Source organism: Notothenia coriiceps, unplaced genomic scaffold (assembly GCF_000735185.1).
Source record: "Notothenia coriiceps isolate Sejong01 unplaced genomic scaffold, NC01 NC01_scaffold00002823, whole genome shotgun sequence".
Classification (NCBI taxonomy): domain Eukaryota; kingdom Metazoa; phylum Chordata; class Actinopteri; order Perciformes; family Nototheniidae; genus Notothenia; species Notothenia coriiceps.
In genome coordinates, this window is record NW_011335524.1 from 15,069 (window position 1) to 29,905 (window position 14,837).

At 38.6% G+C, this 14,837-nt stretch overlaps 2 protein-coding genes and 1 long non-coding RNA gene across 4 annotated transcripts; 1 reads left to right on the forward strand and 2 right to left on the reverse strand.

Moving 5' to 3' along the window:
• Window positions 1-1,017: 1,017 nt before the first annotated feature.
• On the forward strand, window positions 1,018-3,145 carry LOC104940888 (uncharacterized). Its single transcript, XR_797837.1, has 4 exons — window positions 1,018-1,218; window positions 1,330-1,383; window positions 1,574-1,624; window positions 1,700-3,145. It is a non-coding gene; the product is annotated as an uncharacterized lncRNA (long non-coding RNA).
• On the reverse strand, window positions 2,958-4,976 carry LOC104940887 (androgen-dependent TFPI-regulating protein). 2 transcript variants are annotated; one of them, XM_010765895.1, is made up of 7 exons: window positions 4,811-4,976; window positions 4,368-4,454; window positions 4,154-4,279; window positions 3,959-4,060; window positions 3,739-3,854; window positions 3,139-3,290; window positions 2,958-3,048 (listed from the first exon to the last, which is right to left on the reverse strand). In XM_010765895.1, exons 1-7 carry the CDS (start codon window positions 4,967-4,969, stop codon window positions 3,020-3,022), a joined length of 771 nt encoding a protein of 256 aa, XP_010764197.1. In that variant the 5' UTR covers window positions 4,970-4,976; the 3' UTR covers window positions 2,958-3,019. The 2 variants fall into 2 exon arrangements, with proteins under 2 accessions (XP_010764197.1, XP_010764198.1); XM_010765896.1 differs by lacking the exon at window positions 4,811-4,976 and having other exon boundaries at window positions 4,368-4,624.
• Window positions 4,977-5,621: 645 nt separating this feature from the next.
• Window positions 5,622-14,460, reverse strand: LOC104940889 (protein FAM83H-like). Its single transcript, XM_010765897.1, has 6 exons — window positions 14,125-14,460; window positions 12,110-12,561; window positions 11,842-12,006; window positions 10,748-10,872; window positions 6,795-10,566; window positions 5,622-6,700 (listed from the first exon to the last, which is right to left on the reverse strand). Exons 2-6 carry the CDS (start codon window positions 12,551-12,553, stop codon window positions 6,689-6,691), a joined length of 4,518 nt encoding a protein of 1,505 aa, XP_010764199.1. The 5' UTR covers window positions 12,554-12,561; window positions 14,125-14,460; the 3' UTR covers window positions 5,622-6,688.
• Window positions 14,461-14,837: the final 377 nt, after the last annotated feature.

Genomic DNA, 14,837 nt, shown 5'->3' on the forward strand with positions numbered 1-14,837 from the left:
TAGAACAGTAGGATAAATGCTTTGTCAAAGTAAAAACTATACAATGTTCCATCTTAAATTTGGAGTAAATGTATAAAGTGAAATTAAATATAAGTAGGCCACTCAAATACATTACAAGTACTTTAAAACATGACTAAATTGCTTTACTACACTTACAATTCAAATGAAGGTTGACTATTTTTGGTTATTATTATTATGAATTATTTAAATTGCCAATAACGGTCTATAGTACACTCATATTTATTCTGATGATAGTGTCTGAATTATAATGTATATTTGTATATTTGATCCATAGTGCATTTTCTAAAAGATGCTCTATACTGCTGTTAATAATGTTTATACCTCCTTATAATGTTCATTGTGTAAATACATCAGCATCTTTCTGTCACATGTATATATATTTATATTATATAATACTTGAATAACTCACACTTTCTGCTTGTTTTGCACTTCTGGTTAGATGCAAACTGCATTTCGTTGTCTCAGTACTTGTGCTCTGTGCAATAACAATAAGGTTAAATCTAATCCAATACATTTTTACTTTCAATCAATACACTTCTAAATAAGGTCATGTATAAAGTGAAATTAAATATAGGCCACTCAAGTATAATACAAGTAGCTCAAAACTGTACTCACAATTAAATTGCTTAACTACACTTACTATTAAAAGTGAGCTAGACTATTTTAAGTTAAAGAGTGTGTTTACAGAATATCTTAACCCCAATACATTATTTCCTTTAATCAATACACTTCTAAAACAGGTCAGGTATGGAATTTAAATGGCCGGGTGGTGATTCAACTCGTGTTTTTTTCCAATGTTTCTCAATGCTGCATTGCAATCTGAGATCATAGATCATGCGCCATCGACCGTCTTAACTCTTTTCTTTTGTTGCTATTTTCAGGTGACAGACATTCAAAACATCCAACGGCGTTAACGCTGACAGGCAATGCCCTCTATTCACAATAACAGCCCATTCTACGCAGACTTATGCGTAACATCCCATGTGCCTGATGATTAACATCTTTCAGGTGTAACAACAGGTGCTTGTTCAAATCCTGTGTTTCCTGTATTGCTGGTTTTTCATGGGTTTCTCCCTTTGGACCTACGCACTGTGGTGTGATATCTCAGAGCAGGAGGAACTTTTTCACTCATAAGTTACAAATCAACGCAGAAGCAGGAAAGAACCAAGAGAAATAAAAATGTTGCAATTGCTGGGAGTAAGTAAAAAACTCTTTTACATTATCTTTATTCCTTTTATGTCAACTAATGGTCCAAAGAGGACTGTCATTTATGTAATATTGACATGTATTTTCTTTTAACATGTTCAGACGGTTGTTGGCCTCCTCTTCATCATAATGTGCTTTTCCAAAGGACTCAAAGAGGTGAGTAATACAGAAGTACATCCTCCTTGTATATTGTTTTATGTTTTTTTAATTTTATTTAGAAAAATAATTAGACATAGCTACATATACATTTAAAGACTTCACCCAGCTGCTAAAGAATTGACCAGTTTAAGGAAGTAGGAAATAAAATGTGTTGCTCAGAAACAAAACTTATTATTTTCGTTGACAGGGAATTAAATCTCAAAGAAAACTATCTGAATCCCTTCCCAACAACAAGAAAGTAAGTAACCAAACTAAGTTAAATGATTGTTGTTTATAATAACTGAGAGGACATATTTAACATTCCTTTCTTCAGCAGAAGGATCTGAGCGAAGAAGACGTGCAATTGTTGGCAAGGATCCTTTCAGTTGGATTGGTCGATGCAGATCCAAACTATCTCCACCATCTTAAATGCTACAGAGACTTACGTGGTCCCTGATCTTCTTTCAAATAAAAAAACCAAGGCCAAATACCGCAATATATTGACAGCATACTGCTATTCCTGGATTTATCCTTGGAGTTGTGATGGCACCAAATCAAGGCTACTCTGCATTTTGTTTTGGATACCACAAGTCAAGCGATTCCTGCCTCCAGATGTTCCATGATAATGGAAAACATGCACTTTATTCAGGTCACTCATAACATTGAAAAACGATTATGGAATGTCCTCCCCTTTGTCTGGAGGAGAAGTGAATGGCGCTGTTAATGGATGTGATGATGCTGATGGTGAATACTGACTGCCTCACTGTATACTTTTTGAAAAACAGCCACTGATATCATACATTCAACATTCATCTCTTTTCATATGATAATGAATATATAGAAAAAGGCATAACTTGTGAAGTTGTTTTTAAGTGGAACTTGCTTTACTATGCTTGCTTTAAATTGCTTTACTCAAGTGTACATGCCATGTTTAATACCCGTTTGTTGAGCTGTAAAATGTAATTTTACCTCAAAACTTGATGTGTAATTTAGCTGTTGTACACCGTTTCAGCCCATAATAGACCATTTTAAGTGAGACGATGTAACTTTCCTGAACGGCAGCTGAGGCCACACTTGAAACAGATGGACAATTGCTAATTAGGTTTTAAGCTAAATGCTAAACAGTTGTTTACTGCTTGCTAGACAGTAGCACTAAGCTAAACAGTAGCATTTAGCTACACAATGTAGCGTTTAGCTAAATGTTTTGAATAGAAAGTAAAGAACAAGCATCAAATAACACAAAGTACCATAAGTAAAAGCATTCATTTAGTATTAGTATATACTTTATTATTTAAATATCATTATTGATGTATACTGTTTTCATCACTTCGATGTTGCAGCTGGTAAAGAAGGGGCTTGTTTTTGAATTACTTATATATACTGCCTGGTAGCTTTTGCGAAGGGATCAATTATGTTATAGTAATATGATAGATTTTTGTTTTGTCATTATATTTTGTATTCTCATTCTGGAGCTTCAAAATAACTTAAGTTATCAGATATATGTCGTGCAAAAGTGCAATATTTTCAGCTAAGATGTATTTGAGCAGAAGTAGCAGGATATGGAAATACTCTAGCAAAGTACAAGTATGACAAAATTCGAACTGAAGGACATAACTTGATATCATGTTGAGTAACTGTACATAGTAATGTAAAGTTAGTGTCCACCACTGGTCATGTCCTTACCTAGAGTAAAGGAGACAAAAGGGAGAGATTAAACACAAATGAACTTGTAGACCTATGTTTTTGTCCATTTATAAACTTAATGTGTCTTACTCCAGAAGTGGCTGTTGAGCTTGTTTCCTAGCAGGTAGAGCAACACCACCACAGACATGTTGAAAAAGAAGAGGCCCACCAGACCAGGTGTGCTGAAGTGTGCAAGAAGGGGATACACCCAAATCCCCACTGAGAAGTACACCCATATAATCCTGCAGAACATGTTAAGAGAAAAAAAAAGGTGAAACTGCATACTGTATCTGTCAGAACAACTTGCACAGTCTTGTCTCTTGAACTATTTTTCTTGTGGAAACATTTAGTCACATAGCTTCCACCCACTAAAACTGACAATACTGATTGTAACAGCACAAAAAATACTTTAAAAAGGTAGCATTAAGGTATGTGAGCCAACTGAAGGTTCAAAGTTACCCCTCAAGGTTCTGCATTGGACTAGTCCAGACAAGTAAGAGTAAGAAATTAGACACAGTTAGACACTGATTTACTTTTAGCTGCATTAAAACAATAATAAGACTGCGCCATGTTTAAAATGAAAGATGTTAAATCAAGAAGGATTCCGCTATGATATATGTGTGTTCACTATATGCCTAATAAAAGTTTTTTTTGTCATGATTGTGCAGAATGTGCTGATTCAACACTTACCAAAATAAGTAGGCCGCACCCACACCTCCTAATGCTTGCAGTGCATGCTTTGTCTGTGGGTAGATGTGAGGCTGCACCACCACTTCTCCGAGTAAAAAAGGAAGGACAAGTGTGTGCTGAGAAAACAATTTGGGGATAATTCATTAGTAAGAGGGATGGATTATGACAAGAGAATGAAGATTTTTTTACATAAGTTTGTTAAAAATACAGGTTAATGCACCATAGCGTGGTTCATCCAGGGAGGAAAGAAAGTGTCAATGGTTGCTGGGTAGACTAATTCTCTGTCATAGGCAAAGATCGTCCAGAAAAGTATAACAACGAACTAAAGGAAAAACACGGAACAATAGGGAGTTAATGTGTAGCACAATTCTTTTTTTATGGTTAACAATGTATGGAAGTGTTTTGTGTTTCTCACCGTGCCAACAGGGAATGCAAAGACAGAGAAGAGAAGGTCTTTACATCTGTTCAGAGTACTCTCTGCCTTGTTACCAGCTTGTAGATCACTCAGTGCCGCCACTCCAAAGAACAACATTTGTAATAACTGGAATATTGAAAGCAAACTTATCGTTTACCATTACCTTAATGTTGAAAATGTCTAACAAATGTGCTTTAGATATTATTGTACTCACCAAATTCAAAAAAGTAAGGTACTTCCAAGGTCCCCCATACACAAAGATTCCTGGTGGTAACTGCTCTCCATCCTTAGCAGCGAGATTCTTCACAACAAAAGCATACCAGCTGAATGCTGCGATGTGGTAAACTCTCCTTATGGTTAAAGTCATTCTAATATAAACGTATACTGAGCCCTGACAAGCAACAAGAATGAATTAAACACTGATAAAAATAACTAGTCTTTAAAGCATTCCTTCAAACTGTTGTTTCTTTGGGCAGAGAATGTTCTTTAAAGATTAGTGTAATGCAGCACAAGCTTATCAAGACGTTTGTAAGCAGCGGAGACAAGAAGCCCACTGTTTCTAATGAAGCATAGGAGTCCTTCTTTCATCATAACCAATGCCGTAGCATGTGACCGTGCACAATTTCAATTACAGAAAGAGCTTAAAGGGTTACTTACAGTGTTTTGCGAGAAAAGCCCCCACTCAGCACCAAGAGTGTTGTTTAGTAGTTGAATTGTGACTTCATGGAGGGGTACACATTTTGTTGTCAATTGAAATGAAATAAAAAAGATATACACTGCCTCATTAAGTTCTTTGTAAATAAGATCACAAGGCATGATACATCTCAAGTGATGTTTGGCAGATTTAAAATAGACACACGTTTGCTCTCTTAGGTTGGTCATTGTTAAGCATTTTTTTAATGAAGTGTTCTCGCGAGTATTAAAGTGTTCAGAGATTTGCATGCTGCTAGTTATGGATAATCTTGTCCTGAGGGTGGTGCTAGAGGAAAGGTCATTGGGGTTGAAAGATTCATGAGATTAAGGGATGCCTTGTGTAGGCGAGGAAATCAAAGCAAGTCATGCTTCGACAACCTCATAACATGTTATCTAAATTGTTCTAGTACAGATGATTGTTTGCAGTTCCATGGATCCTCTCATTAAGCCGAAGAAGAGAAAAGATACGCTATTTAATCCATATTTGCTAACTGACCTTTTAATCATGTCTTAAACCATTACAATCTTTTAAAATGTCATTAGTTTCTAAGATTACATTACATTGCATTTAGCTGACGCTTTTATCCAAAGCGACTTACAATAAGTGCATTTGACCAAGAAGATACAAACTTGTAGGTTTCATAGAGCCAAAACATTTCAAGATAATTAAGACCTGTGATTTCCCTATTACGTAAGATCTGAAAAAGATCTATATACAGCACATGATAAATGTGAATTACTCCATTTAGCCACATTTTATCAACGAAACCAGCGCTGCTTCTCATAGTACCTTCTTTTGGCAATTTAATGACAGGATAACACCACCATTTTAAGACATTTGATTTACAAAGGGCAAGTGCTGCTGAAGACAGACTCAATACATCTAGTATTTCAAGGCAACATTTTACATACTGTCGTTTAGTCTTTGCAGCCTCAGATTTTCTTGTTTCAGTGTACAGGTTAGGTATGACATGTTTTCATTGAAAAAAAGCACATTTTCAGAGTCAAAATAGGGTTGGTTCCAGCTAATTACAGAAGATAACACCATATATAGTCACTTAACCCAGTGGAATCTAGCCATGCACGTAGCTTTGGTTTTAAACATAAACAATTACATGAAAAAAAAAAAAAAAACGAGACATATTTTTTACTTTTTGTTCGTTTGACAAACAATTCATCAAAATACCACAATATGGTTGACACTGTTGCTTATATTAAAATTAAGCGCCAACGTATTTTCACTGAAACAACAGCCCTGCGTGGATATGAATGTATTTATTTACTAGTTTCACAAACCCTCGTAATAATCAGCATCTTTGTGGAACACGATTGTGAAAAACTACAATATCAAATACAGTATATTACAGACTGACTATAAAGATTATCTATTACACTTTTAAAACCAACATACTTTAATGTAATGGCTGTCAGTGCCGTTAAAAAAAGAAAGGACAGACGTCATCAGAGAGATCCTGTTGCAAACATTGCACTTCACCCATGCAGTCAGTAAAAACACATCATTCATCATCAGATCACACACACGTAGTCTATGTTCATATCTTGGTAAACCCTTTGTTGGTCATTGTAATACAATTGGAAAATCAGGTTTCTATTAATTTGTTGAACTGCTAGTTTTACCATTTAAAGCCAGCTCGAGGTCCCCTTCCTGTTTGCATAATATGCTTTTTTTGTTGTTGCAGAAAACAAACTAAAGGTCTTTGGTCAGAAAATGTCATTGGTCAGAAACACTTCATGGTCATTATTTCATCTTTAAATTGAATCTTTTTCTTTCTACACACACTTTATGCTCAGTTCATTCTTACACATTTCTTACGATTCCATTTAAGGTGCCATCTGTGAAAGTAATAGAGAAACAAAATGAGTAACAACTTAAGCAACACAACTTACATTTAAACAGTTGTTAGTAAAAATGGTGTTGTGTTTATACCTCAAATCGGCTGTAAACTTTCCTCTCCTTCCTCATATGTGTAATCTTCTCCAACAGCTTGTCACGCTCCTCAATTGACTTAGGCTGCCCTCTGCTAAGGGACCTGATACCTATTTCTTTCTCCCTTTTGGCATTTCTGTCAGCTTTGTCTTCTTTCTCATCATCAGTGACAGGAGCCTCTTTGGCAGCCTCGTTCCTGCTCTGGCTATTGGCAGAGATCTGCCCTAGAAGCAGCTTTGTATCGTCTCTGAGGTTGCTGCTTGAGATCACGTTGGCTGTTGATGATTGGAAGCGAGACTGGCTAGATTTGGGCTGCTTGGACTGTGGTGACGAAGGAACATCTGGTGTGATCTCTGGCGTTCCGGAGCAGTTGTTCTGGCTTACTCGTTCATTCGTTTTTTCATTACCAACCGACTCCCGTGTACTAGTCTTATTGACCTTATTTGTTGCCTTGGTATCACCAGTTTTCTTCGCAACAGGGTCAGTCTTTTCAGTCTCTTTCCTTGCTTCATTCTGACTGTCCATATGTTTAGCAGGTACAGGTGGCTCTGAAGGATTGCTTTTTAGATCTGGTACATGACATATTTCAGGCAATGAAGGGCTAGCAAGCTTGCTATCAGCTTTGACATCCTCTGATGATCCAAGAACCTTTGATTCCTTTCCAACACCCTTTGTTGTTTCAGTCTCAGGTGACAGAGAAGAAGGAATTGAAGATGATTCTGTTTCAGGAGGAGTGGGAGTGACAGAACTTGTCACGTTGAGTTTGGAGGGAGGGGTCGCTTGTCTTTCTGATTGGGAAGCATCAGTAGTAGAGTCTGGGTTGACAGGAGAGCTGGTTTCTACTGGATAATGGTTGGGTAGAGGGACTGCTTGGGTGGGGGAAGCAGTATTAGTCTCATTTTGAGCAGATTTGGATTGACTCTCTAGGTCAGATACATTAGGTAGACATGTTTCAGGCAATGAAGGGCTAAGGCTAGCAAGGATATCTTTTTCGGAAGGTGTAGGAGCACTTGATTCTTCAGAGTCTGTCATTGTATGGGACTGTAGTGAAGGTTTGTTTGGCTCTGAACCAGCAGCACATGTGTCAGGAGAAATGTCAGATTCCACATGTGCAGAGTCAGTTGCTGAAATGGTATCAGGTGACGTCAGATGGGAGTGTGCTGGCAGGGAGGGGCTGACAGATTCCTGTGCATTAGGGGACAATATGCTGGGAGTTACTGTTGAGCTTGAGTCTTTCTGGGTAACACTAGAAGATATGGATTCTGATGAAGTGGAAGAAATAGCACGGCTAGACGAAGAAGGACTTGGACTGATCTGTGAACCAGTGACTGGCATAATTTGTTCAGAGGATGAGCTTTGGCCTGAAATGCTGGTTTCTAACTGAAGGGATTCATGGCTTGGAGTGTTTGAATCCAATACAGCTAATCCAGAAGATGGTGGGACCTTCTCTGAACTGGGAGTGGGTGAACTAGACTCTTTTGAGGTAGAATCAAGGCAGGGGCTTTTACTTTTATCTGTACCTTGTGCAAGGGATTGCACGCTAGCTGGAGTGGCATTTGTTGGTGTAGGGGGGTGGCTGGAGCTACTTGTTTTTACAGCAGGATTTGACAGCTTTGGCTCTTCTGGTGATTGGCTCTGAGGTTTTGACGTTTCTGCAGAAACAGTTGCTTTTGTTTGGTTGTTACTAAGCTCTATCTTCTCCAAATCAGTTGGAACTCTGGTTTGTTCTTGTTTACAGCTTTTGGAGGCATCCAAAGATAGACTGGCTGCTTTGAATGCTTCTGTAGATACTGGTTTCCCTGCATCCTTGGCATTAGCATTTTTATCTAATGAACCCTTAGATATAGAAGCATCAGCAGTCTTTTCTGAGGTTTCTTTTGGTACAGGCTTCTCCTTTTCAACGGCTGTGTTGCTTTTCAGCTCAATTGGTGATTTCATTGGAGCCTTCTCTTTGCTCTTTTCAGCGTCTGCAGAATTAGCAGCTTTGCGTTTTGCTGCCAGTTCTTTGAAAAACATGAGCCTATTATCAGGATCAGACATGTCTACATACAAAGGAGCGGTGAGCAAAGGTTTGGGTGGCTCTACTGGTTGATCCGTTTTTGGCAGCTCAGTTTCAGAAGCTTTGGATTGGGGCACTGATGGTGAAGAATCTGCTTGCTCTACACTTGGTTGTTTTAATGTGTTTTGTGCCTCTGAAAGATCCTCTGAATTTGTATCCTTTGGTGAATCTTTATTATCTGGCTTACTGTTACCATCATCTGGTTTGGATTGGTCTGTGGCCGAGTTTTCAAAGGTGGCTGACTTCATGTAACGACTCCACTCAAAAGGTTCTCTTGCAGTCCTCCTTTGTCCCATAACTTGAGAAACAAAAGGCAGTTTTGTCTGTTCTGCCTCATCTTTGTCTCCTTCCTCATCCTGTTGGTCACCTGGAGCAGTGTTCTTCTGGTCCAGAGAGCTGAATATCATAGAGGATCTTAGCCTAGAGCTCCTCGGTATAGCTGCATTGTATTTCCGACGGAACGACTCCTCCCTTCGAAGGCCAGACATTTTTGGTTCCTTTTGTTCTACGTCCTCTAGTTTCTCCACTTCAGTTGTGGATGATGAGGATTCTGAAGGTGTTGGTGTTGTTTTTATTTCCGCTGCTACTGCAGTGTTTTCATCAGGCAATTTCCTTGGCTGTCTTGTGGTGACAAAACTTGGCATCTGACTTGCCCTTGGTATTGCAGGAACCCTAAATTCTCTGTAATTAGGCATTTTTGGGAGTGCTAAATCTATGCCTGCTGTTTGCTGTATGGGGTTAGAGGGCACTTCAAATGGATCCTGTGCATTTAGTGGTGCTGATGGCAGGCCTTCCTCTTCTGGATTATCATGTGCACTTAGAAAAGAGCTAATCCTCCAGTTTCTTAGCCCCCGTTTCACCAAAGGATCCTTGCGGTCAGTGATAGGCTCCTGGAAAGACTGCTTCTGATCAGTTGGATTTGATGGGGTGGGAGACGCTTGAAAGGCTTGTTGGTTGCCTAGACTCGATCTTCTAGGGTGAGATGAACCAAACGGAAAATCTGCTACAGGTTGCAATTCTTCTGAGCCTTTGTCAAACTCGGCAATCCTGGTAGATGTTAAATAGTTGAGCACAGGGTCAAAGTTATCACCTGGTTCGACCTCTGGAGGTAAACCAGGCTCAATATTAGGATCTGCCGAATAGAAGTCTTGGTTCCAAAACTTCTCATTGGCACCGGTATCTGCCTCTCTTCCTGGGGCTGGACCAGGCTGCTGCCCCCTGTAGAACTGCCTTCCCAGTTTCTCAGATTCTGGCATTCCCTGTTGCTGCAGGAATGGCAAAGAGTATCTACCATGACTGCCTTCAGCATAACTGTGACGTTTGAAGGCAGGATTTTCCATCATGGATGGATCCATGCGAGGATGCTGGGGTGTAAATCTACTGTGCATGTCTGCAGGGCCTTGCAAGGATTCCTGCTTTTTAAGGGCCATCATTCTCAAATCCATGCGTTCACTGTAAGGATGCCTTAGCCCATCATCTGGATGACCGGTGTCCAGTGACTGAAATTTCTTTGTCTCTCTGTACATTGTTCTTTCAGTTGGATATTGCCTCTTTTGTGAAAGGCTTAACTCTTCCATTGGAGCAAGGTTTTCAATAATCAGTGGTTGGGACTGAGCAAAAAGAATCCTAAACTCTTCATCAAAGGTCGTAACGAGCTGTCCAAGAAAAAGGTGTGCCATACAGCGGTGGAGCTTCTCAAAAGACCACATGAAGCTAGACAGAGACATGACAATAAGTATGAATTAACAGAAGCACTTCATTCATGACATACACATTTTATACAAAAAGAAACTAACTAAATGTATTCATAAAAACATATATCTATCACTCAAATTCTTGTTTGGTATGCAAGTGTAGAGGCGTGGCTTTCTGTGGCAGTTTTAAATGTGTTCACCTGTAGTTTCCACTCAGCACAGCCCTGCAGTCTGTCAACAAGAAGCGGTCCATCATCTGACCTGTGAAGGTGCTCCCTGAGCGGCAGTGGTACTTGATGCCTGACACTGTTCTCACGCGTAAAAGCTGCCAGACACACATAACCCAAAAATAAATATCAAGACACACGTTTACATATAGTGGGGTTAATGTTTAATTGCAGTCCAAGCATTGTTTTAGCAAAACGAAAGGGCTCCATCTCAAGTTGCTTTACATAGTAGTATGCTGTTACTGTGATTTCTATCAATAAAAAAAACGGTCTATTCTTAAGTATATTTTGTTTGCTCAATTTCTTTTGGAAAGGGTACAATTCAGTTCGAATAAGAGTAATCTCAATTAAGTTAAAAGGGCACTAGCCACATAATGTTGGCAAAGGAAAAGCTGATAAGTTGTCTTTGTTTGTATGAGGGAGTCACCTCTAGCAACAGCTGTGGTGTACCCACTGCACTTCTGCTTTTTTCAACAAGTTCCGTTAATATGGGCAGAGAATGACAATTTAAGGATATGTCTATTCTATATTTTTGTCAACTTATCCTGTGACTCATTACTATGTGACTTTCCTACTCTGTCTCCTACCATTTTTTTTAAAATTGAGGATTAGTCTTTGAAAATGAATGACATATATAAGCACAGATATAGCATGTCACTGTTTTTTTTAGCAAATTACTCTCAATCAGAAGTAAATAGAAAACTTGATGGAGACTTTATTTCAGCTCTGTTTGGTGCTCAAGTGGGTTAGTAACTGCAGCAACACAGTGACTCAAAGTAAACTACAGATCATCGGACAAAGGCCAGTGCAGCATTGTGCAACAATAATGTGTTTTCATAATTAGTTTGTTAGTCAGTCTAAACTAATTCAGTTTTGAAAACACATTATTGTTGCCCAATGCAGTCAGTAAGTTAGTTAGTGAGTTAGTTTCAGTTAAATTAGTTATTTACTTCTACTTTCCAGGTTCGCACATTTGAAGAAAAGGGAAACATGAATAGAATTTAAATGTGTAATCAGCCTTTTCTGTTTGTTATTTTAACAGATTTTTTGAAGAAAAATGTGCTCACTTGAATGCTTTGTAGATCAACTCTACAGTTAGAAACCATGTTGATGAAGTGATGTGCGTTCTGCTTGTCTAAAAGGACGTAGACAGCAACATTTCTCATAGCAGCATTGAGAATATCCGCAAGTATGTCAACATCAGTAAACATGTCCATCACTATGGCAATCACCTGAGGAGATAGAAGCAAACAAACACATTGTAAAAAACACTGTCAGGAGAATGACACTACTGACAACTTAAGCAGGAAGTCTCATAGAAAGTGAAAGATCTACCTGCCGAGCATTCTTGATAAGTCGTCGGGCCTGCTCCTTGATACTCGGCATGTCAGGCTCAGGGGGGTTGACCAGAGTGGTGACCTCTGTGGGCCCGATGAAGTGGTGCATCTGAGGCCAGCCGAGGTCCAAGCCTGGGACGTCCAGGTCAGAGTGAATCGGCCAGTAAGTGTCTGAGGAGCCATCTCCTTCATCCTCTTGATAATATTGTTCAGGGTTGTTGCTCTGCTGAGGCACCTGAACAGAGCTTGAGATATACTCAATCTCAGATGAGGCCAAGAAGTCAACCACATCTGCTTTTTGGAGAAACTGGTAGTATCCTTCCAATTCTTCCTCAATGAGAGCGTCAATAGCCAAGCGATACTCTTCCCGATAGTGAGGGGGGAGGTAGTTGGGGTCCAGGGGGTTATCCCCGGCAGAGGAACACTGAGAACGATGTGCCATACTGAAGTCTAAAGAGAAGGTTAGAGCAAAAAGAGTCATGTGATAAATTCAATGTATTAATCATTTTAAAACCACAAATATGTTTCAGTTTATCTAGATATCACAACAAGAACACCAGCAATATAGTTCTGAATGATACCTTAACTAGATCTAAAACAATTTTGATAATTTTACTGTTAAAAAACACTTTTTAAACAAAAATGGCCACATTTCTCTGGTTCCTGTGTCTCAGAAGAACAGGTATAACATAATACCCCACCCACCCTCTCCACCTGCAGCTGGACAGACAGCAGAGCTCCTTCTCCAACAGACTGCTGCAGCTCCGCTGTCACAAGGACAGATACAGGAACACATTCCTGCCTACTGCAATAACTGTACAACAAATCACCTCTGGCTGGCAGAGAACTCTCTGATCCATAGCTTCTCTTAATAACTGGACTTAAAATCACACTGTACATTTTACATTTATATTCAATTTAATATTGCATTCCTTACACACTTAATGTGTATATAATATCCTGCTTTATATTTAGTTACTGTAAGTTTGTATTGCAACATGTATATGTTATTTTATTGCTATTTTATTTTTATTTGAGATATTTGCATTTTGGATTGTTAATTTATAGTCTTTTAATTTCTCTAATGTACAATGCGTTGTCTTTTTATGCTGCTGCAACACAAACATTTCCCAAATTGGAATCAATAAAGTTACTTCTTATCTTATCATATACAAGTGAAAAATCTGCATAGGAAACACATAAATCATAACATTGACATCTCAAGGGAACATTTGACCAACTTATCGGATCGAGAAATAATTATCAGCTGCACCCCATCAATTCCTTTTAATCGTGTATTTTCTAGGAATCAAGTTATGACATGATCACATCCTGTCATTTTACATAATTCTGTTGTCCATAAAACTGGAAACTGTAGTTTTGGTGTTAACTTGTGTAAAATGTAACAAGTGTTTTATTTGATTAAGCATCATGCTATTTTTGAATTAATTTGCCATATTGTGATGAATATTAAGAACAGACATTGATCTTATTTATATTATGACATGCATTGCTACCATACAACACAGACCTATAGCTAAATAATGTTCATTATTTTTCAGATATTTATCTTCCATAATATATGCAGCCAAGAGGATTCCTATCAGTTAAAAATAACTAGTTTCAGCACAATGAATGAGGGGAGCAGGAATCTAACCACAGGATAGATGGGTTTTGGGTGTGGCTCCTCCCTCTGGCCAAAAGCACAAGTCTCCATTTGCAAGCTCATATTGTAAAGCCACTAATATGCGAAGTGCCGAGAGGAAACGTAACAAACCGAACAAAAAACCCCAAAAAAACACGAATGACATAACTTTAACATAGAACAAATGAGGCAACACACTGACACTTAAAGTGGTTAGCCAACGGAAGGTTTGAAAGTCCAATGTTGTATCGACAAACACTTTTTCCTCTGAGCAAGATGACATATCGGAATTCAAATAAACGTAACGTATATGTACAACTTTATATCCTAACCGCGTAAATAATATGGTAGTTATTTTGTGAACTTACCACACTGTTATTGGCTCTTTACGCTTCTCCTTGGTTAAACGTTAAGTCCGTCATCTTGCCTTCTTCACCATGTTTTGCTCCGCCGCTGGGACTCGTCGAAAGTTTCCTGTTACATTAATTTTTCCCCGTCACCCAGCTAAACCTGTTTATTATCATGCTTGAGGCATGTTGGCGAGAATGTTGGAGACAGCAAACAGAGAGTGAGAAAGACTTGCCGTCGATAAATGTCGCCCCGCCTCGACGTTAGCTCCACACAGACAGTTGACTTCTGCTCTTCACAGCTCTGTGTGTTCATGCTTGTCTCAGGCTGAACTCTGCTCATGTGTAATCTGTCCACTGGATCTCCAGCTGGCTGCTGCTACATCTGCGATACTGCTAAGTGGATCATTAAGGTGATATGAGGCCTAATATACCTGCTCATATTCATTAATGTGTAAAACCTTTGTCATAACTCCTTATTAAACCACCCCTAATTGTACCAGACATTCTTCACATTCATTTAAATATGAAACCAAATGTTTATTTTTGTAATATCTGGAAAACAGATATCATTTATTATAAATTGAAAATATATATAGAGAGAACATAGAGCTGACATATCAAAGGACTAAAAGGAGATTACTTGCTTCTTAAAATAATTAATAAAGGTGTTATTATTAAGCAGATGTGGAAGAAGTACTCAGATCTTGTACTTGATTAAAAGTAAAAAGACC